Consider the following 23,312-nt stretch of genomic DNA (forward strand, 5'->3'; position numbering starts at 1 on the left):
CCGCTCTTTTCGAGAATAAATGGTTCCTAATACCCAACCTGAACCTCTCCCAGTGCAACTTGAGGCCATTCCCCCTTGTCCTATGAAAAATATGGAATGCTTCAGGAATTTGCATAACATTTTAGGGTTGTGAGGATTCTTTTCCCGACTTAAATTTTCACACATCCTGGCTGTTACAAGAAATCCTGGAAAGAAAGAGACAGAAGTGTTATTCTTCTTTCATTTTTATAAGAGATAAGACTCTTGTTCTGGCAGTTTGCTGTTCAGTCATGGATAGGAAATGTGAAACAGTCCACAGATCTAAAGAGGGAGGGCTACAAATACTTGCTAAGCAATGCTTAGGGTTTTTATAGCATGCATGTCTCCATAAACCAGGAGGTTCCAGTACAGCGTCTGTGTAGCAGCACACAAACCATTAGTTGCATGGAACATTTGAACAAACTTGGTGGGTTTACTTTGCAAACTGCTTTAGGGGTGTGAAAAGAATGTGCTTCAGTTATACTTTTCCTCACTGCCTGACTTTAAGAAGCAGAGGTACTGTTCAGTATTATGCTGGCACGTGCTAATTTGGTTTTCAGTGGTGAGTGGTAGCACTGCAGGCTTGTTGGTTGCTAACCAAATGGCTTCACGTACTGTCATGACAGGATTAGGATGCTGAAGAGGACAGTGTAGGACTCAGTGGAGAATAAAATTACATTACGTTTTATCCCTGACGATGTTTGTATTAAGTTTCTTCTGAAGGTAAAACATGTATTAATCAAAGGGAGCACGATTCACATACGTGCAAAGACATGAAGATAATCGTTATGTATAAATCTAAGGATATATTTCATTACAGTGAATAGAGCTGTGGGAGTTAGGCAGGCTGTTTTTAACTGAAGTATTTCTGTTTAGTTGTAGACCATGAAAGCTGTGTTTTATTTCTGCAATTTTCTTTGTGACTCCTCACTTGTTAGAAGATGTACTATTGCTGTGAACAGCATGGGAACTGAGCAATGTTCTCAGCTTTCTGATGTCATATTGTAGCTTTTTTTTTTTTAGGGTTGAATACTATTAACGTTGTAGGACTGATTGGTGGGGAGGAGTTGCTTCATCGTTAGCTAAGGAAAAATGGAAAGAGAGAACAGTGCACACTGCTGAAGTTCTTGGGGAGGTATTAAGGCAATGCTGCTGGGCTTCCATCAGACAGGATAAGAGGGGACAGGGCAGCATGCAGGTCTGTCTGCTTCTTTCATCCTCTCATCCTTTTCCCTGGCTTTAGGGGATCAGAAGTCATTTGGATCTGAAGCAGGAGCAGAAGGAAAACTCAAATCCATCAGGAGGACTCCTCAGCCTTTTGTGTGAACGTGCTGCAGGGTCTGACGCGGTAAGGAAAGATGCTCCAAGCAAGATACCCCTCTTCACAGCCCTTCCTCTAGGACTGGCTGTCTTATAGCTTTCTTTTTGTCTAATATGCATGCAAGTTGCTTTGCAAAAAAATGTTTTTGGTGTCCTCACTGTGATGTAGAATGGAAATGTACTTTTTTTTCCCTACAGAATGGGAGGTGTTGCTGGGTCTCACTCTGTTCCCACTTAGGAATTTGAATTAATTCTGCCTTTAAAAATTTGGTGAATTGTCAAATGATAATTAAGAGAAAAACTATTTTGCTTTACTTGGCTTTTTTATTAGTTACCACTGAAGCTTTGTAGAGTGAATCTTTGCTATAGATAGATATAGCAGTTGTAACTCTTTACTTTTAAGCTCACAGCACCTTCCTTGTGATTACAGAAATATTTGTCAAGCAGTAAAAAAAGAAAAGACGAAGGCTGGCACATTGGACAGTTACACAGTGTAATGGAAAAAGAAAGAAAATTATTTTGCCAGGAAATGGGTCTGGCATACTCTCCCTGTTCATGCGCATAAAGCACAACACTTAAAATCTGAAATGTCTCTTAGATAATCCACAGCAGCCTATAATTCCCCAGGACAGGATACCTTGGACAATTTAATAACTCTGAAAATATATAGTTAAATTTTATTTTGTTGATATTAGGTTAAGACATCTTAATGCTGTCTTTGGAACTAGGAATGTGATTATTGATGTATCACATTCTGTGAGCATCTTTTATGAAATATTATAACTCAGTTTCACACATTTAGCTTCTGTTAACCTTTGGAAGCTATGTAATGAACTCAGACCAATGGTCATGATTTCTTCGGAAAAGACTGACAATGTTGCCTACGAAGCTGTTGTTTTATGGTAACTTTAATTTATTATCTATTTTCTGGGTAAGGACTGGTTTATGCCGGCAGCATCTTCCTTAAAGGTCATGCTCTGAGGTTGTTTTTCTTTCTGACATTTGTCCGCATTCAGCACATATGAAAAAATTAAATTTGCAGATGTTGGTATGATAATATTTCTGAAATAAATTAAAACTAATTTGCCTAGAAATATTATTGAGGAACTGTTTTAAATGTCAGTGTGGTAGCGAAATTAACAGTTGTTCCTTTATTGAGCATGCCATTCTGCTCAAGTTACCCTCTTAGCATAGTCAAAGCATAAAACCTGTCTGAAAACTGTCTTTGCCATTTATTATTGAAGGTGTTTACGCTCATGAAAGTTCCCAGATTGACCACAGTATTCAGTTTGAGATACCCACTAAGTTACCTAGAGCATTTGTATGAAACTTTGTGTCCTGAACTCTTCAGTTGTGTGAAGGATTTGATGAGACCTAGACGTTACAAGATAATTTCAGCCTGACTGCTTAAGAGAGAAAATCTTGACAGTGCTGAAATATATGGAAGAATTCTCAGTGATTTCACTGTGGTCACTATTTAAATCAGAGCGCAAATGATGCAACCATCCAGTGACACTACTGATGCAGTCACTGTGTTCTGTTCCAAGACCAGGTTGGATAAGGCCCTGGACAACCTGACCTAGTGCCTGATCTAATGGTTGGCAGGCAATCCTGCCTGGGGCAGAGATTTGGAACTAGATGATCTTTGAGGTCTCTTCCAACCCAAGCCATTCTGTGATTTTATGTTTCCATGAATTTATGATTCTGTAATTGTGATGTCTCGTAGATATCTTTCTGCTAAGAACTGGATTGCTATTACTTACCATTTATAAGTGAGGGATGTAACATATTTTTTTGCTTATTTTTACTTCTGGTTGTGGAATAACTAGATAGTACTCAACGTGACGACTCTGGGTTTGCACAGGCTAATGGCTGATCGGGTGCTTGTGATCGGCAGTGGAGGGAGAGAGCATGCATTGGCCTGGAAGCTGGCCCAGTCCCCACACGTAAAACAAGTGTTTGTTGCTCCTGGAAATGCAGGAACAGCTGACAGTGGAAAAATTTCAAATTCAGGTAAAAAGAGGGGAAAAAATCAAATAGTGTGGCAAGCAGTTGGTAGTACGGGTGTGGGAATTGAAACAGAACTGACCACATTTGTGTTCAGTCAGTAGAAGACAACAGTTTGTTTCTTTTGCTGGTAATACAAGTTATTTAAGGCATGCCTTTTTCAGTATGTTTTGTTTCTGTATATTATAACTGCCTAATAAAACATCATATTATATCTATTTTTATCCTAACTTCTTAAGATAGTGACGTTTATACGAGACTGTGTATTTCTGTACGTCATCTCTTTCCTCCTACTGTTTGATATACTTGACGAATTTCATTCCAGCTTAACAGCAGAAGAAAAGGCTCAAAGATAGTACCTTCTTGTTGGCAAATACTTTGGTGTCTGCCTATGCTGCTCAGCTAAATTTAGTTAACTCATTCACTGACATTGATTAAATCTTAGCCCAGATCTTGAGCTTGAGTTTTCTTATGAAATTAAGGTTTTATTTTTAGAAGTTTTTATTTTGCTATGATAAGCAGCTTCTAAAAGTTTATACTGATTATATATAGAAAATGGAAGACAGTTAATAAGTTAGTGAATGTATATTAAAGAGAGCAGTGTAAATTGGAAATGTTCACTTGTCATTCTGCACTCTGTTATTATTGTATTATTTGTTTTACTTTGCCCTTCATGGGCTGCTCTTTCAGTATTTTAAACATACTTTTAAAGGAGATTGAACACTAAAACTCTCATCGTCCATCTCTTATTTAGGCTTTCTAGCAGTAACTTCTTATATATCCTTTTCCTTTTCAGCTGTATTAGTGAGCAATCACACTATTGTTACCCAGTTCTGCAAAGATCATAACATTGGACTTGTAGTAGTTGGACAAGAAACTCTTTTGGCAGCTGGTAAGGCTGGAGTAAATTATCTTGACAGTAAAAATCAGCACGTTGAATCTTGCTTTAAAATGATCTCTTTAGGAATTGAATGCACACGCTGACTGAATTAAACTGAAGTGCAAGAAAATGTGGAGCGTCTTGTAGATGCGAGTTGCAGCCACCTGAAATTTTTGGCTCAGTAGCTGTATGCTGCTTCTTGTATGTTAGAAATGAACAGTAGAAATCATGAAGGACTACAAATCAGTGATGGTTACAATTATTCTTGTGTCTTCTGCTGTGTTTTTCACTGTAAAGAGTTTTCTTGCAGTAGTCCCAACACTGCTGCTTTATGCAACAGTACCCAAACCATCGCTGACATTTATTGTAATGTGGTATTTAAGATCTCCGTGTTTGAAATAGTGAACAGAAGTACCAAACAGTTATACAGCCATGAGTTGGTAACTGTGACACTGCTTAGTAAGATTATTGGATATTCAGAACTTTGTTTTAAGGATTGATTCATTGTTTGAGACATAAGAAGTGTTAGCAGAATGCCGGTATGGCTACGTGGCTTTCATTTCGTCAGAATATTTCTAAAGAGATGACTTGATTCTTTTGCTATTTTTGATAACTAGGTATTGTCGATGACTTACAAGCAGCTGGAGTAAGGTGTTTTGGACCGTCAGCAAAAGCAGCCCAGCTAGCATCCAACACCAGTTCTGCCAAAGCCTTTCTGGATCGACATGGGATCCCAACAGCAAGATGGAAAGCTTTTACCAATCCCCAGGAAGCCTGTAGGTTTATTATCAGGTAAATACTTTGATACTGGAAACAACTTCTCTGTTGGGTTATTTATGCACTTGGCCTTTGCCCATAATAGTTACCAAAAACTAGTGAGTTAATGTTTTATTTTCAAATGTTGATCTTTTTAAGTAGCTACTGAATATTTTTGAACCAATTTTATAACCAGAGACAGATGGTGAAGGAGCAGGATGCTTAAACAGGTTGATTTTTCTGTTCACAGGTCACAGGTCCCCTTCCCTTTAATCAGCTTCATCAGGATGCTAGTTTGCCTTTTAGAAGAAAAAAATGTGGCAGAGAAAAAGATTTCGATAAATTTTTGTGTAAGGGTAGGAAGGGATAAGAATCATTTCTACATAGACAGAAAACAGCAGTATCCCTATAGGGTGATTTAGGAGGAACTGGCTAAATACTGATAACTTAAAGACTCTTCATTCTTCAAGGCCACACAACATCTCTGTCCACATGTGAGAGAAAAGTGACTTTGTATCTCTGCAATTGCTTGGAGCAGTAATACCTCAGAAGTCATAGGGGATCGTATGGGAGAACAACTTTCTGCTGTGGCTATTTTGGTCTTGTGTCACAGCAGCTGCTGTATACAGCGACATTAGACTGTGCTGGTGTCACAGACTCTTTGTCGTTGCTGTCACATAGTTCATGTAGTGTAATCTGGCAGAACTTTTTTTTTTCCAAAAAAACCCAATAACCTTTTTATGGACTTTGTCCAGGCTTGCCCTGTAGCAGCATTGTCTATATTATGGCCCCATAGAGAAACAGGCCAACTTCTATGTTTGTAAGAGTGCCTAAGACTTCAAAAGCAAAACAGTATCTCAGTTCAACTTACTAAGCTGTGGAGAAAAGGAGCTCTGTGTGAGCCTGCTTTGGCTGCTTGTAAAAATCCAGGGTGGTGATTTATCCTAAGATAAATTACAACGTGGAAAAGAGGAGTGAGGTGTTTCAGAAAATACGCTAGTGTGATGAATCAGCTCTTTGAAAGGGACATTCCATTTGACTGACCACAAACTGGAGAGAAGTAAATGGATAAAGCATAGTTAAAATAACCTATGCTGTCTTTTTATTGGTTTTTTTTTTTTTTTGTCCTTTCCAGATTTATTTTGTATTCAAAAGAAAGCAGAACAATTCTGGGGATATAGTGTTAATACCCTGGTTCTATCGTGTCCTCTATGTGCAAGACCTAAATCAACCTTAACCTTACAACCCTTGTCAGAATTTCTGTAGTGGTTTTTAGGTTTCTGTAGTACAATCTAATGTTATAAGCCTATAAATTGTCAATGAGTTCATCTTTACAACCCTATGACACGTATAAAATAGTAACCCAAATCAGGGAAAAGAGGAAGACACTGCACACGGTGTTAAAGTTAAGTGACACGTCCAAGTGTATACACTGAGGTGGTATAAGAACTAATAACATAATTCATGGATTTCCAATTCACAGTCGTATACTGAGGGCTCCAAAAGCCCATTCACCTCCATGATAGGATGGACTAGCAGGGAATGTATTTTTCTGATTTGTTGTTCCTTAAACATTTACAAAAGGGGAAGAAAACGGGAAGCATTCAGCTTGAGAATGTGCCTTTCACTGGATGCAGTGGAGATGCTTGAACCTTTTGCTTTTCCTTTTAAAGCACCGACTTTCCTGCGCGAGTTGTACGGGCGAGGGGCCCTGCGGCTAGAAAGGAAGTGACTATTGCAGCCAGCAAAGAGGAAGCCTGCAAAGCTGTTCAAGAGATTATGCAGGTGGAGAAGTCTTTAATTAAATAGTGGGAATCCAATTCATGTATTTGACTAAGAGCAGGGGGAACCCCAAAATTGCATCTATCTAGCTTGCACATTAAGGCTGGAAATTAGCGCTGCTGCTGCCTAGCTGCATGTAATCACTAGGTTTGGTACTTCAATCTGCATGTCTGACAGATTCGATCAGCGTGGGACTTTGTCCCGGTTCCCCATCCTTATGGGTACTGAGTGCCCACAGGTGGTGGGCGCTCAACAGGGCTCTGTGGAGGTCCCGCTTTCCTGACCCACCAGATTTTCCATTTCCCTTTTGAACCTGGTGCCTGACAGTGTCTCTTCCTTATCTCCGAGTGAGATTCTGCAAGCTTTGCCCAGCATTCCAGGATTCAGACAAGCTGCTGCTTTTCATATCCATTGCCTTTTCTGATAAAAGAAAATAAAGAGAGGATTTAGCCAGTAGATGCTGTGTTTATTGACTGAAGACTTTTTTTTGTGTGTGTAGGACAGAATGTTTGGAGAGATCGTTGTCATTGAAGAACTTCTTCAAGGGGAAGAACTTTCTGTATGTGATCAATTGCATAGTTATGTGCTTTTATTCCTTGGCACTATTGCTATGTTTTGTGCATCACCACACATTTATTGTTTCAAGTAGTTTTGTGTGTTTGTTTTATTTGACGCTTAAATAAATATGCAAGCTAAGCAATTTGATGTCATACTAACCAATGTGTGATGTCAGCAGGATTTTTTCCTGCATTAGCCATAAACTTGCAATTATGGTGGTCTTTTTATGTGGAAGTTTATCTTTTTTTTCCCCTAGGGTGACCTAAAACATTTTTATATGGACTTTGTCTTGGTATTCTTGTTACATCATTAGTTTTATGCTAATGCTTAGTGCCCACTTTAGCTCTTCTTTTTCTATGGGCTATTATTCAGTGGCAGGATAAAACTTAATAATATGTGTGTTATATGCTGTGTGATAATGGAGAACAAATTATTTGTGAAAGGTTGTTCTGCATTGAGAATATCTCACACTCATTCAGACCTCAGACTTGCAAGCAAAGATGTTTAACTTCAAACAGATAAGTAATTCTGTTAAGCCTTAAGGTAAGCGTATGTCCAATTATTGATGGATAGGTCAAGATCTGGCTCATCAGAAAGTCATTCTTATGAGGGTCATCATTTATCTTCATCATTTAAAAATTAGAGAGTTAAGTGAATCCTTTGTGTCATTAGGCTTGTAGCACAACAAATGGATCCCACTGCTTTTTAGATTGGATTCCTAAATTTTCCTGGCAGATTCCTAAATTTACCTCAGCCCGTGACCGGTAGCGTTAACATCCCATAGCACAGGATGTTGTCACTGTTTCTGTGTCTTGTGCCTCTCTTAACAGTGCCTGTGCTTCACGGATGGTGTCACTGTTGCCTCGATGCCCCCAGCCCAGGCCCACAAACGGTTATTGGATGGTGACCAGGGTCCAAACACTGGAGGGATGGGAGCTTACTGCCCAGTTCCTCAGGTACAGCAGTCTTCCCTGGCCTGCAGTAAAGTTGATTGCACCTGTGGTTAACGCACTGTTAGGGCTCAAACTTGTTTCTGTCATATAAGTTGAATTTCTTCTGGAGTTGATTGATGCTGTGCTTTTGTAAGAGCAACACAGGGCTCAAACTTCTGTAGGATTTCCTGAGCCTGTGCTCTGAGGAATAGTCTTTTTTTTATCTTTTCCATTATTCCCAAACTCGGAGTTTACTTTTTCCTTCTCTCTAAACGTGGGCTTTACCTTTTCCTTCTTTCCAAACTTGGTATTTACCTTTTCCATTACTTCTAAGCTTTGTGTTTCTTTGCTCCTGTTAACATCATTTGAAATGTTCCAGCAAAATTTCCCACGTGCCTGAAGTCTCTGTCTTGAACATAACCTTGTGTTCATTGTTGTTAATTCCTAAAACTGGCTGTATATAGTGTAGTATATATATGTATATGTATATATGTGTATATATATGTATATATATTGTACATATATACAATGTACGATACAATATACAATTGTACATATATATATGTATATATATTGTAGTATATATGCTGTTCAGGTACATTATTAGTGTGTTTTTCTGCAACTATGGAAACAGTCTTACTGTGTATAGCCCAGGTTTTCAGTGTCTCAAACCTCCTTAAAGTTGGCCCTGTAAAGAAAGTAGGAAACAAATGTTGAGAGAGAGAGCATCAGAATATCTGTCCTTCAGAGCAGTAACACCATAATGTGAGGAGCATACTAGGTGGGAGTGGCAGCTGAGGCATTCGCTTACCCCAGTCCTTCCAGGTCCCATGAGCTAGTTCAGCAAATATTGTCACTGTCTCAATGAGTTTGATGTTGATCATCAGGTTCCAGAAGTTCTAGAGAAAATCAATGATGCTATCCTTCAACATGTGATTGATAGTCTGAGACAAGAAGGAGCAGCATATGTAGGTGAGTATGCATTCAACTGAAAATGAAGGTAAAGTTCTATCAAAATTAGTTTTATTGTTTGGGATTGCTTTTGAATTCCAAATGATCTTTATCCAAAAAGAAAAAGTTCATTTTTCATGCAGTATTAAGCCTCATTGTTTAGGTCTGTAGCTCTTCCTTTGGTGAGAAGAACTGTCTTCTTTTCTTCAGATGGCATTTCAGGAGATGTATTGTGCCTGCTTTTTTTTTTCATTTGTTTGTTTGTTTTGTTTTTGTGCAGTACAGGCTAACAGATGCATTTCTTATTAGTTATAAATCAAAAACATCAGCCAGAACGTGGGAAATTTGTGAACTATGTCGGCCCTTGCATCTGATTTTTACAATTGTAGCATTTTAACTGCGTGCTGAATCCCTGCTCCTAATTTCTTACAGTTCACAGAAATGCATCCCTCATTCCAAAGTATTAGATTTGCTTGATTGTGTTCTTTCTGCTCAGGTGTGCTGCAGACAGGGTTAATGCTTACCAAAGACGGTGTGAAAATTTTAAACTTTAAATGTCAGTTTGGTGACCCTCAGTGCCAGGTGAGTGACAAACACTCAAAACTTACACATGCTTCTTTTTTTTTTACCTCTGACTGTTATATCGTACCCCTTGGGAAATGTGCATAATATATTTGGATTTATGTCTTCCTTCCCCTCAGTGTTCAGCTCTGAATGAGAATGTCTTAGACAGTGTATGAGATAACTTAAAATTTCAGCTGGTAAGCTTCTGTGAATTATTAGTTAAAGAATTTAAGTTAAAGAGCTGCTCCTTCCATTTTATTCTTCTGGATAGAAACATACTAGGAGGGGCATGAATTCATGTCTCTTCATAATCTCATGTTATAAATTTCTACCTGTTGCAAAAAGCTGCTGCAAATTAGTGTTCATCAGTGCTTTCCATTCTACAGGTATAGGGAAATACAGTATTTTCAGTTTGGCAGGTATAGATTTTACTCTGTTAATTGAATTTTCCCTATGTTCATTTTCAGTAAGTCAGCAAAAGAAGAATTAACTTCTATCACTATGAAAATTTTATGCAGGTAGTTCTTCCACTGCTTAAAAATGATTTTTATGAAGTGATTCAAGCAGCAATTGATGGCAAACTCTGCAGCTTCGTGCCAGCCTGGTCAGAAAATAGTACAGCTGTGTGTGTGGTCATGGCAAGTCTAGGATACCCAGGAGACTATGACAAAGGCATGGAAGTAACAGGTAACTTGAGCAGATTATTTAGTATTTCCTCTCGCCTGGTACTTGGGAATGCTTGCATTTACCTTTTCTCCCAGAGAGCTGTCCTCCTTTCCTCCATCCCACCCCTCATGCCCTTCAGAATCTGCCTTCATCTGTCACTTTCTTGTGGAAGAAATAACTGATTGGTAGGGTTGTTTATCTGGAATGCTTGCCTGTCCAAAGTGGTATAGGGCCTAAATGTTTAACAGTGTATCATTCTTTAAAGCTCAGTCTGTAGCTGGTTGAGATAAAGTGATAGAGTGTTATATCCTCCTGGAAAAACTCTGGTGCATCCATATGGAGTATTTCCACAAACTGTGTTGGAAATACGGGCCACAGTGTTGTCAGGTCATGACTGCTTTGTGCAAGCTTTTGCTTTTGCCAGAGTCACATAATCTTAAGTAAGGGTGAGATCTGAGGACCTTTAAAACAGGAGTGGTTCACACCTCCACTGTCAGCTTGGTTCCTTGCCTTGTGCCACCCAGTCTGGGTCACTGCTGTGTAACACATAGAAGTCCCTCTTTTTTATAGAGCTTGAAGGGTTTTTGGAAAGGTGGGCATGTGGGCTTTTAGACCAATACTCATTTTCTGTATTACCTTTATCATGTTTCAATGTTACCTTAAGATTTTTTTTTAAAGTGAAAAAAAAACGGAATTGTTGCAGAACTATCTTCTTCCCTCTTAGCTTCTACTTTGCCAGCCCAACACAGAGGGCTGATCTTGTACCAAGGACATTTTTTTTTCAGAACTCCTGTTATCCTACGTCACCCAGGGAGGAGTCATGTTATATTGCTTTTTCACTTGTTGAGCTGTCATGTTGTCCTTGCCCACCCTCCCATTCCAGCTCAGCCACTGTATTAATTTTGTTTTGTGAGTGATATTCTGGAAAACTCTGCATTTCTGTAAGTGTGAAAATCCAAACCATACAACTGAACAAATCCCTCTGCTAGGTGAGTTTCCGTTCAGTAGTCAGACTCTGGAACTAACATGTAATCCTGCATTTTAATGGCTTAACCAACTCTTTATTCTGGAGTATTCCTTGGGACACAGTGGGAGGGCACTAGGTTTCCATTGTGGCAAGTTCAGCTGGGGCTCAGCTTTGCCCTTGTCAAGACAGTGCTGTGGTGGTGCAACAGGATTCCAGCAACTTTAAAGGTTACTTTTGCTTGCTTATAAAATCCATCTAGGCAAAGGGAAAAGTGTGTTTTGCTTTGCTTTTTCCAGGTGATGGCAGCAGTTCCTCCTCTTCCCGTACTCTCTCCTCAAAATACAATCTTCCAAAAAATCTTCTAGCAGGAAAATGCATGGAAGCAAAATAACAAAACGCGTAATTTGTTTTAGCTGTCACACAGCTACCTGCAAATGTTTATAAAGCATTGATTGCAAATATGGTAGGGTATTGTGTGGAGTGGTCATACCAATGTGGCTAGGGCAGTGCCGTTAACATTAACATTAATAGTTTAATATCAGGGAGAGGGGGAGTCCAAATAGTAAATTGCTGTGAACTGTGGAATGATTTAATCTGAAAGCCCTGCAAAAATTATTCCCAGTTACAGCACAGCTTTGCCCTGGCACAGCGTAGTTGTATGTCCTACTGTGGTATCTAGATCCCCTTTTTCTGTTCCTGTGTGATGTGCCCTTACTGGCTCTCTTGGAAGGGAATCCTTGGGCCAGTGGGGTGTGATGCCCTTCACTGGTGATGCTGTTTCTTATAGGAAAGATAAAGTAGGAAGCCTCATTGTTCTTCTGCCTTGACTGAACAAAGGACTTCAACCTTCAATGCTTTACCAATGTTGTATGTGATTTAAGATACTCAGAGTTCCTTTTGCTTTTGTAGGGCTGCTTCAAGCCAAAGAGTTAGGGCTGCAGGTGTTCCATGCTGGCACAACGCTGAAGGACGGCAGAGTGGTTACAAGTGGTGGCAGAGTCCTTTCTATTACTGCTGTTAAGGAAGATCTGATGACAGCACTGGGAGAAGCCAACAAGGGAGTAGCAGCCATACGTTTCAAGGGTGCCACGTACAGGAGGGACATTGGCCATCGGGGTATTCGACTTCTCAAACAGTCTCTGTATGTAAGCAAAGGCACTAGTAGAAGTTGATACTAGTCCAAAGTTATACCTATTTTTACCCTTTGTGTGATGAAGGATGATCTATGCAGGAAATGTAGCTATTGCTGCTAGCATGTCCTTTCCTCCTTGCAGGGGTTTGATATACAAAGAGAGATGTGTGGAAGCTGTAACCAGTGACGTTTTGTTTTACCAGCCAAGAAGATCAATTGTAAGTCGAACCAGATCAGGTAAGATCAGAAAGAATCTTTGAATTTCCTCAGTATATCAAATGAGACCAGAACTTTTTTTTCCCCAGGAGTTGAGTAGACAATCTCTTGGCACTGAAATTGAGTTTGAGAAACTGGGTTGGTGTCACCACGAAAAAAGAAAACTCTCATTTCTTTCTCATTCCTTCTTAAATCTTTCTTAAAAGATAGTTGGCTTATCATGAGAATGATTGCACTTTTTCAAGGGTAGTCTAGTAAACAGAATAACTCTTTGATTAATTGAATGATTTCAGACAGAAGTTGTCCTACCAGCTGTATGTATGAGCACAAAACCCAAACAGTTGTTAGGATGTGGCTGACAGTTACTGAACTTGTTATTTGCCCTTCTGAACTGTATTTGCCTCTTTACTCTTAATTACGATCTGTTGAGGAAAATTTCTTCTTATTTTTCTTTAGCCCTTAGAAAAAGTTACATAGAGAAAAAAGGTGAGCAGTTAAAGTTGAACAGCACCATGAAATATATGACTTTAGGGTGCAAGCTTCATAAAGCTATGTATGTTTTGTCTGTTTGGTCTTATCCAAGAAACCATAATCTGCAATACTTGCTTGGTGCATGTTTTGGGCCTTATTGTTTCTCTTAAAAATAATCCTTTACATATTTGTATTTGGCAGGCAGTCGTTCAGAAGTAAGAGGCTTTGCTGGTTTCTTCGATTTAAAAGCATCTGGTTATGATGATCCTATCTTGGTATCTCAAACTAAAGGCCTTGGATCTAAACTGCAGGTAATTTGCAACTTGACTGCAGCAAAGCTCATGTTATCTCCCAAGACTGTTTTAAATGCCACAGACAGTTGCACCATCTGCACCTTTCTGAGCATTACAAATATATCCCAAATCCACTGCAGCAGTCAACTGAGCTTCATAGATGATCACTTGAGCAAAGTGTGCACATATGTTGTTGAGAATGTGGAGATTCTGGATGTTTTGAGATGAAATGATAATAAAACATTTAGTCATGCACTTGAGGAACTAAGAACAAGAATTTCTGCTAGGAAATCCGTTGGCTTTGAGAAAGATCAGTTCAGAGAGAAATTGGTACAGAAAAGTTCTGAAATTATTATTGTCAGTCTGAGTTTAATAAATGGTATTCAGAGGTAGCATGATTACCTCTGTCAGGTCACCAGGTGAAAAAAGGATTTATTATTTTTTTTAAATCCAAAAGCAGCCTTCCTGAGGTTTAATAACAATTTGCTTTGTAGAAGACCTGCCTATCAAGGAAGCTTATGGACCAGGCCTGTGTTCTCTGTGTCATGAGGTAGCTGGACCAAAAGACTCCTTGTGGATGGTGGGAGTGGAGAATCTCATTCCTTGTCAACTTGCAGATGAACCAAATACTGCTTAATGACATTTCTTCTGTTTTGCTGTGTAGCCTAGGGAAATCAGTGGACAAAAGTACTGCAGAATACACAGTAATGTTTAAGCAACCTGGTATTATTTATGGGAATTGCTAGGATGTTCTGTAGGTTATATGTCCCCGGAATTTGTAACTGATTTAAGGTATTAAATCCTTATTCTGGATTTGCCATAATCTTCCAAAATAATAAACAACCAAGCAACACCAAATGACAATTTATGGGAACCTGTAGTTAGAATTTGAAAGAATGCTTAAAAAAACTCCAGAAATATTTCTTTTCTCTTCAAGAAAACAAGCTGTTTTCTTTTAATTTAAACTAGATGATCTACTAGATATCTTCCACCTACATTTTCTGTTGTGATGCTTATCAAGGAAAGGAAGATTTCTGCTTATTTGATTACTGTCTGAGTTTTCCGTATCTCCTGTCAGCACTGCTGTTTCCTACCATGTTTTGCAGATTGCACAAGCATGTAAGAGACATGACACCATAGGTCAGGACCTGGTTGCTTTGTGTGTTAATGACATCTTGGCTCAAGGGGCAGAGCCCCTCTTCTTCCTCACCTATTTTGCCTGTGGCAAACTCGATGTCAAAGTGACTGAAGCAATCAAAGGAGGAATAGCTGAAGCATGCAGAAATGCAGGATGTGCTTTCTTAGGTATGAACACACCTCTTCTTTGATATTTGAAGATTCTAATGTTAAAATGGTTATTAGTGAATAGAGTTTATAGGCAGCTCTATTATGTGGCATTAGAACATTTGGTTTCTGTTTTTGGGGGAAAAAAAGGCAAGTGCTTGGGCACAAAATCTTCCTGATTTATGAAACAAGTCAGCATGGAGGAATGATTTTCGCTTTTTTGGATCCTGGGTCTCTCTCGTCTATCCTTGTACAAAGGAGATCAAAATTGTCCATGCCTTACCCTCTTGAGGTGCTGGCATGTTTTCATTCCCTCTCTGATGCTTCTCATAGCAGAGAAGTGTCAGATAAGTAGTGCAAAATAGTAGCGCAAAATGCAAAAAAAACACCTTTCTTCTTTCATTAACTTAATGAAGCTTTGTTTTGTTGAAGCTATGAGGTAAGAAATAATGAAATGTGTCTGAATGTGCTGCTTAGGCTGTGTGTCTCTACAGCTGTCCTGGATATGTTGCCTATTTTAAGAGATGCCATGGATTTAAAGTTAACAATAAAGTATTTTTACAGCTAGTGCTGACTGCTTTTTCTCCCCCATTTAGGCAGGGAGGTAGTTGAGGTGACTAGCATGTATTCTTCTGGAGAGTATGACTTGGCTGGCTTCGTGGTTGGTGCAGTGGAGCGAGGGCAGATGCTTTTGGGTCTGCAGAGAGCTGATGAGGAGGATGTGTTTATTGGACTGGCCTCTTCTGGGATTCACGGCCGAGCCTTTACCATCATAAGGAAGATACTCTTAATGTCCTCCCTGCATTACTCCTCTCCAGCGCCTGGTAGCTGTGGTGACAAGACTCTAGGTAAAATATCTTTCTCAGAAGCAAACCTCCAAATGGATTGTGTACACTTTCATAACTAACTGCTGCCAAGGGTTGTTTATTTCAAGATGGATTATTGTTAGTCTTTGGTGTACGTAGGTCTTGCTTCCTTAGTTTTGGAGGAATGGACCAGCACTGTTTGCTACTTTACAAATCTGTCTGCCAGAAGGATTAGAAGGGAACCTGTTCAGAGAATCGTTCCCATCAAAACACCTAATAAATTTTTAAACAAACTGTTTGAATTGACACTTTTTTTTTTGCAGGAGATGTATTGCTGACCCCAGCAAAACTGTACAGTCCATCTTTACTACCTGTTCTTCGCTCAGGGCATGTGAAGGCTTTTGCCTTTATTGCTGAGGAAGGGTTGCTGGAAGGCATCTCCCGAATCCTGCCAGAACATGTCAGCGCTATCCTGGGTAAATATCAAAGATGGCTGTTTCCATTTGACAAAATTTATACTCAGCATAGACTTGACTTTTCAGCTTCAGTTATAGAAACATTTGGAAATGCTATGTATCTACAGATCTGGAGGCTGAACGACCCAAAGTTAATGCCTTACCAAACAGAATGCCAAAAACTTTCCTTTTTCAAGTAAGCATCAACTGATGAGCACAACCCTCTTGTTGGACAAGGGAAATTTAAGGAATGCTTGAAGACAGCTCTGGATTTTGAGAAGATGGTGTGTTCTGCAAAATTTCTCTTCATACTAACAATTTTGACCAAACAGTGAAGCTTACTCAGAGAACTTTGCATGATGTACTCCGCAATGTGTACAGAGACACAAACATTTATAGACAACATAACAATCCATAGTTTGTTGTTAGGCTCTGTTAGTTCTCTAAAGTGAAGTCAAATGGTAAGTCTGCACCATCAAGCTTTCCACAGACAACCTAAGGAAGCCCATCCATGCTTCCCATCTATGTGTAGACCAGTCAGCCCTGTTCCCATTTGCCTGTCCACACAATGAAGTACACACACTTGTCCTAGTCATTGTTTTGTTGAAAGAGAAGAATGGGAGCTGCTTAGATAGTCCAAAAAAAGCCAGAAGTTGTTTTGTCATGTGGCTCCTTTATCTCTCCTAGAAGAGATGTAAGTCATCTGTAACTTTATCCTTATGGCTTATCAAGGATGAGCGTGTTTTAATTTGCCATCATTTCCTACGTGTTCTCAGAGAGCCTAGAGAAGCCTTGTCTTGCACAAATTATGTCTAGAAACCTCTACCTAAGCCGCACTCATAAGCTTCACTGGAAGTTGGGTCAGTGTCCTTTTCGGGAAGTATTCTTAAAATATCAAGAATTTGTATCTATCAGCTCTTGTAATATACATCACTGTATGGATGGATAGCACACATGTGCTGACCGTGTACATTTTCCAATCTTTTTTCAGATGCCCTTAGCTGGAAGATGCCTGAAATCTTCTGCTGGCTCTACAGAGAAGGCAACCTCTCTGAGAAGGAGATGGCCCAAACATTTAATTGTGGGATTGGTGCAGTCTTGGTTGTGCAGAAGGAGTTGGCCCAGCATGTTCTCAGGGATGTACAGAGACATGAGGAAGCTTGGCTGATTGGGAAAGTTGTTGCCCCTTGTCACACAGGTAAGCAGATGTCCTAACGGGATATGAAGACACTCACAAAAATGGTATGGTTTGACTGCAAGTGTAACAGATTCACCTCTCCTTCTTCAGAGGGGTTTCCATTTAGGTGTGCACTATTTAATCTTAATTTGATGCAGAATAAGTTGTTCTAATGTGATTCTGTGAAGTGCCAAGCATCTCCTGGGAGGTACCATTGTCCTCAGTTCTGTAGGGACTGTTCTGTTGCAAATTTTCTGTAGTTCACGTTTTTCTCTTGTCATTTCACTAGGCTTGAGGCTACTTGATGCCTTCACATCTAGATTTCATTATTAAATACTATGAGGAGTGAATGGCTTGCTGAATGACATTACTTGAACAGTTTCTTATCTGATGACTGTCTGTAAGAACTCTTAACATTATTTAGTCTATTATATTCTAGCACAGTTATGCTAATCAACACACCTCCTTTCCAACCCCTTTCCAACTCATATGGATCCCATGTAAAGACTGAGGATAGGCCACAACTGTGTACAGTCACAGGTGATAATAATAAGTCTTCATTCTGGTATGTTCAATGAATGATGTACAGCAAGACATGAGCCGGAATTCCTCTGGTCCCCAAACAGTCTGGGGAGCAGTTCTGGCAGTCAAAATGAAGTGTAAGCTCTGTCACCATCATGGGCATATTTCTTGGAAGTACTATGCCGTATCAGGCTCTTTGCAGCCAGTTCTGCAAATGGGTAGCACAAAAGAGGTCAGCACAACTAGTGTGATTTGTTTAATTAGTATCCATTTCTGTAGTTCAGTTGCTGCTAGCTTAAATTCAGTTCTTATAGGTTTTCTCTTAACTGAAGTTTATGATTAGTGAACTATGCAAAGTAATTTTAGAAGGGAAAGTAAGATCAAAAGTGTTTTATTTTTAATGTTTTCCGCACATATTTGGAGGAGGTTCTCACATCAAAGTTGAGAATCTTCTTGAAGCTCTGCAGCTGAGCAACCCCCAGCATCTGCTGAATAACACTCTTGTAGAGAGTCAACAACAGCCCAGAAAGAACAAAGTTAAAGTAGCTGTTCTCGTCTCTGGAACAGGTGAGCTTTTGTTTATCATCATACAGTGAAATGTTCATACAAAAAGGAGAGGCTGAATTCAACTCTGGTATAAATGGATCTACCTTGACTTTTTTTGGTAGTCTGTATTGCCTTCTGAAAACAGGCTGTATTTTGACTGGGATTCAATAAGGTGTTTTGTACTGCTTAAAAAATGAGATTTATTAGTGTATAGATCACTTTGTCCTCTTCAATTTGTGCAGTTGTTGAAACTGAGATTTTTATTAGATAAACAAAACTGAGAGCCCCTTCCCAGTGACATAGATGCTTATCTATTTCATGAATGTTTGCTCTCTTTCCATTTGAGGCACAAATCTTGCTGCACTCATCAGTTACGCAAAAGAACCAGGCAGCTGTGCACAAGTTGTCCTTGTCATCTCCAGCAAGTCTGGTGTGGAAGAACTACGAAATGCAGCCCGTGCTGGAATTCCCACTAGGGTAAAGGCACCCATTTCCTTTCTTTTATACCACAAGCTCACACCTACTGAATCTGCAGGTCTTTAATGTAAAACTTGGTAAGAACTTGTGTTTCACATTAGTTTCAACTTCTTATGTAGATAAGTGAATGTAGCACGAAACTGTTGAAGTCATCAGTAGGGACAAAGCTGGAAGTTCTGTGGACCTTACACAGCGCTCACTGGAGGCTGTGAGCATTTTTCCTGCCTCTTCAGTGCGTGCTTCAGTCCAGGGTTATGAAGGGACTTACAATAAGCATGTGCCTGCACTTAAAGATGTGCTTTAATCTCACAGAAATTAGTGTGCTTACATTCTACTCTTGCAAGTGCTCTGATGATTTAGATCTAAAACGGTAGCCCAAGCAGCTTACAGCTGTAACAGTATCAGCAGGACTTCAGGCTCTGTGAAACGTATGTTGTCTCATTGGCTCATCCTTTCTTAGAAAGACCTTTGCCTCATGTGCTTAGTGAGTTTCAGCAGCACTATCCAAGTATCTTCTGCTTTTGCTCAGCAAAGTAGTATTGTGTTATGGAACCTTTCACTGGTTTGTTTCATAAAACAAAGACGTAGAAAGAGAATAATGTAATGTCATAATTTTTCATGAAGTCTCTTCTCCCAGGTAACAGTGATAGGATGAGAGGGAATGGCCTCAAGTTGTGCCAGGGGAGGTTCAGGTTGGATGTTAGGAACCACTTCTTCTCAGAAGGAGCGGTGAGGCAGTGGCACAGGCTGCCCAGGGAGGTGGTGGAGTCACCATCCCTGGAGGTGTTCAAGAGCCGTGTGGATGTGGCACTGAGGGACATGGTCAGTGGGCACGGTGGGGGTGGGCTGACGGTTGGACTAGGTGATCTTAGAGGTCTTTTCCAACCTTAATGATTCTGTGATTCTATTATAGTATAGAAGGTAGCTATTGAAAACATTGAACAACTTGTGATTTCAAATGCAGCCTACCGGGAACTCTTCTGACTAGTGTTTGATGATTTGGAGCAGTTATCATATTTGTACAGCTATGCACAGATGGCAAAAAATGCTGTTAGAGGCTCTCCATCCATTAAAAAGTTTTCAGCAACTTCCTCAGCAGTTGATTGCATCCACATTACTTTATTTTTATGGCAGTATAAAGACTCTGGCAAGAAATAGGAGAAAAAAAATCTACATGGTGTCAAAAATCATTCACATTTTCCTAGGTAAGAGCATGACAGCTCCATCAGCACCTTGTTTGAACGTCTTTGTGAACAGTCAGGAATCAACACATACTTGGGGAGATGGAGAGAAGTGGTTGAGTAGAATTGAAACAAAACTTCACTCCTTTTACACAAGATGTCTGGTCAGTTTGTTGTCTTTCTGGATAAATTCATGATTTTCAGTATGCAGCTATAGACTGACTGGTGGTGATGTTGTTGATTTTACTTTAGTCTTTGGCCAGACATTCTGGAGTTGTCCTCCTTATTTCTGTCTGCACCACATTATCCATGTTTCTCTTTCCACTTGGCTTTTCTTAAAGCAGATTTTCTATGTGTATTACAGGATGTTGTGAGAAGCAGCCTGTGTTAACTAGCAAGTAATTGGGATGTTCCCAGAAATGCTTATATGAATGGGAAAATCACAAATATCCTGAATAATCTGCAAGCTCATACCTCGTTAAGTCGTTGAGTGACCTGGAATGAATCTGTTTTGTTTTTTCTTTGTTGCTCAAGAAGCTACTCTCATTCACATGAAGTTACTTCCTTGGTGTGCTTTTTGATGTGTTTTAATGTTTTAGGTGATTGATCATAAGTTATATGGGAGTCGCTCTGAATTTGACAGCACAATTGACCGAGTTCTTGAAGAATTTGCTGTTGAACTGATATGTCTTTCAGGATTTATGAGAATATTGTCCAGTCCTTTTCTCAGGAAATGGAAAGGTAAGAAATTAAAACTGCAAAAGAGAAATTAAAATACAGGTGCTTCGTCTTACCAGAATTACACAGTCACAGTTCTTCATCTTCTGTTAAATCTCCCTCAGCCTTGATGATGCTGAGGACTGGAATGTAAATCAGTGGGGCTGCCACATGCTTCCATTCGTTCCAGCCAGCTCTCTGACTGTGCATTGGCAGGGAAGTGCTGGCACAATTACTGACAGAGGGACAAAAGCAGTGTCATGGATTTGGTCTGTCTTCTTGCTGGGAAGAAGAAATGCCTGTGGAGCAGGCAGAAGTTTGGTTCTGTCTGCAGGTAGCATAACCATCTTGTTTTCCCAGGAGCTGTGCTGGAGAGTGTGTTCTTGCTTTTAAACATGGAAATGTCCTGCTATATCCTGACTGCTCTTGGGACTGCTCTTTGAGCTCCTGAGGTGCTGAATGCTGTTTTGAAGTGGTGATCACATCTCACTTTTATTTTTAAAGGACATTCCATTCAGATTGTTTTTTCTTTTCTCCTCTCACCCTGGTCTCTAGGGAAAATTCTGAATGCTACCCCATCACTTTTCCCACCAATCAAGGCTGGAAATGCCCATCAGCAGTCCCTCCAAACTGGATTCAAAGTCACCGGCTGCGCTGTGCATTTTGTCCTGGTGAGTGTCCTCTTTCCTAACAGTGATGAAAAGGAATCTGTTGGGATTTTTTTTGCCCTCCCCTTTCTGAAGGCAGAAGCACGAAGAAGTGACAAGAATGTGTTGAGATCTTAGGGTTGTTACCAGTAAAACACAGTTTGCAGGGATTACTTTGCACAGCTTTACTCCTTGTATTTGGGGAGATCCTTTGCAGGCCCTGCCCCTTCACCACATTTTGCTTGCCTTGTTTCTGTCTTCTCTCCCACTTATTTGTGGTTTCTCAACATCCTGCCTTTTTCTTTCATATTGTGGGCTTTACTTTTTTCCAGTTTCTCCTAACCTCAGCAAGGTGCGCTCTGATTCTTCTAGCCTATGTCTCTCCCCACTCTACGCCCTAATGCAATGTATGTATTCCTAATGGAGGTGGCCCTCCTATGTACTTATGGGCTCCTGCACACAACTGCAGTTGTGTTTACTTGTGGTATCTCATGAGACTTTCTGTGTCCTATCCGCATCATAGAATCACAGAACGGTTTGGGTTGGAAGGGAGCTCAAAGCCCACCCAGCCCCAACCTGCTGCCGTGGGCAGGGCTGCCCCCCACCAGCTCAGGCTGCCTGGGGCCCCATCCAGCCTGGCCTTGAACATCTTCCATAACCTCACTGTCAATGCAAACCAGCCTCTTCTAAAAGACTAATTACAATATCTCTGTTTCAGGAGGAATCTTGTCCAAAAGCAGTAATCCACCAGGAGCCGGTATCTGTGAAGGCAGATGACACTGAGGAGACGCTGTCAGAAAGGGTTAAGGAAGCTGAGTGCCGGGCTTTTCCCATTGCCCTGCAGCTGGTGGCCAGTGGGGCAGTGCAGTTAGGAGCTGATGGTAAAACCTGCTGGAAACAAGAGGGGCAAGCTCTGTGTCTTCAAGAAGAGAAGAGTGACTGCACTTCCTCTCTAGTGATGCTGGAGCCACAAGAAAATGATATGGTGTAGCCAGGTTTTCTATTCCTCCTTCCTTGCCTCTGTGTGTTTCTCTTTGCAGGCGTATTGATGTTGCAGGTTTCCATTCTGAATGATCCATTTTCCTGGGCTTACAGGTTTAGTTACACTTAGTTTGCGAAATTTGCTGTGGCAGCCGAACTCATTTCAGATCTTGAATTTCTTTGTTCTGTTTTTCTGCATCCAGGGATGAGGCACCCACAGCTTCTCTGTGCAAGCTGTTCCAGCACCTCACCACCCCCTCAGGAAAGAATTTCTTCCTAACATCTGACCTAAATCTCCCCTCTTTTAGTTTAGAGCCATTCCCCCTTGTCCTAGCACTATCACACTGCGTAAAGTTGGTCTCCCTCCTCCATATAAGCACCCTTCAAGTACTGGAAGGGCACAGTGAGGTCTCCTTGGAGTCTTCTCTTCTCCAGCTTGTCATGCCCAGCTCTTTCAACCTTCCTTCATAGGAGAGGTGTTCCAGCCCTCTAATCATTTTCTTCTGGAAGAGGGTGTGTGATGGTGTTTCAAGCCACAGAGGAGTCAGTGAGGCCATGGAGGGGTGAAGAAGCCCTGCTGGTCCCATCCTGTAGGGGCAAGGTCATGCCCACAATTCCCAGACTTTTGTGGAACCACTGAAGCCCTGTGCTCCCTGAAGCTGTGGCACCACCACCAACTCCTGCCAGCTGAGTTACTCCTGCAAACTCAGTGTGGTCAGTGGCAAGCACCTCTAGCTGCTCCTGCAGGTACACCTTCACCCTGACCCTGGTGTGGGTCTGAGGTAGCTAAGAGCCAAGAAGAAAGCAGCAGCACTGGACATCAGTTGTATTTTCTAGTGTTTGCATTGGAAATCTTGTACATTCATATATTCATGCTGGATTACTGTCACCAATGGGGCCTTTGTGGGAGGGAAATGCAGAACATGTAGTGCTCAGTAATTCAACCTTCAACATGTTGAACTTTGTCCATCGTCAGGAATTCAAAATTACTGCTGCAGTCCCTTTG

At 40.5% G+C, this 23,312-nt stretch overlaps 1 protein-coding gene across 2 annotated transcripts; it reads left to right on the plus strand.

Annotated features, from left to right (window-relative positions):
- LOC110402500 (trifunctional purine biosynthetic protein adenosine-3-like) lies at positions 31 to 22,551 on the plus strand. 2 transcript variants are annotated; one of them, XM_021404637.1, is made up of 22 exons: positions 31 to 1,366; positions 3,203 to 3,351; positions 4,142 to 4,237; positions 4,843 to 5,017; positions 6,655 to 6,766; positions 7,263 to 7,322; positions 8,152 to 8,277; positions 9,141 to 9,225; positions 9,701 to 9,786; positions 10,287 to 10,455; positions 12,311 to 12,542; positions 12,676 to 12,770; positions 13,422 to 13,531; positions 14,620 to 14,818; positions 15,394 to 15,645; positions 15,927 to 16,079; positions 17,050 to 17,256; positions 18,181 to 18,324; positions 18,650 to 18,780; positions 20,561 to 20,702; positions 21,234 to 21,349; positions 22,044 to 22,551. In XM_021404637.1, the coding sequence occupies exons 2-22, from the start codon at positions 3,207 to 3,209 to the stop codon at positions 22,314 to 22,316; spliced, it is 3,108 nt and encodes a 1,035-aa protein (XP_021260312.1). In that variant the 5' UTR covers positions 31 to 1,366; positions 3,203 to 3,206; the 3' UTR covers positions 22,317 to 22,551. The 2 variants fall into 2 exon arrangements, with proteins under 2 accessions (XP_021260312.1, XP_021260319.1); XM_021404644.1 differs by having other exon boundaries at positions 18,184 to 18,324.

The sequence above is a fragment of the Numida meleagris genome, chromosome 1 (genome assembly GCF_002078875.1).
Source record: "Numida meleagris isolate 19003 breed g44 Domestic line chromosome 1, NumMel1.0, whole genome shotgun sequence".
In the NCBI taxonomy this organism is placed as follows: Eukaryota; Metazoa; Chordata; class Aves; order Galliformes; family Numididae; genus Numida; species Numida meleagris.

What these genes read in the sequence shown, in the direction of transcription:
- LOC110402500 (XM_021404637.1), top strand. Translation starts at nt 3,207, where the DNA reads ATGGCTGATCGGGTGCTTGTGATCGGCAGTGGAGGGAGAGAGCATGCA. An exon ending in CAAAGGCATGGAAGTAACAG is followed by an intron (nt 10,456 to 12,310) that starts GTAACTTGAGCA and finishes TTGCTTTTGTAG; the next exon opens with GGCTGCTTCAAGCCAAAGAG. An exon ending in ACATGTCAGCGCTATCCTGG is followed by an intron (nt 16,080 to 17,049) that starts GTAAATATCAAA and finishes ATCTTTTTTCAG; the next exon opens with ATGCCCTTAGCTGGAAGATG.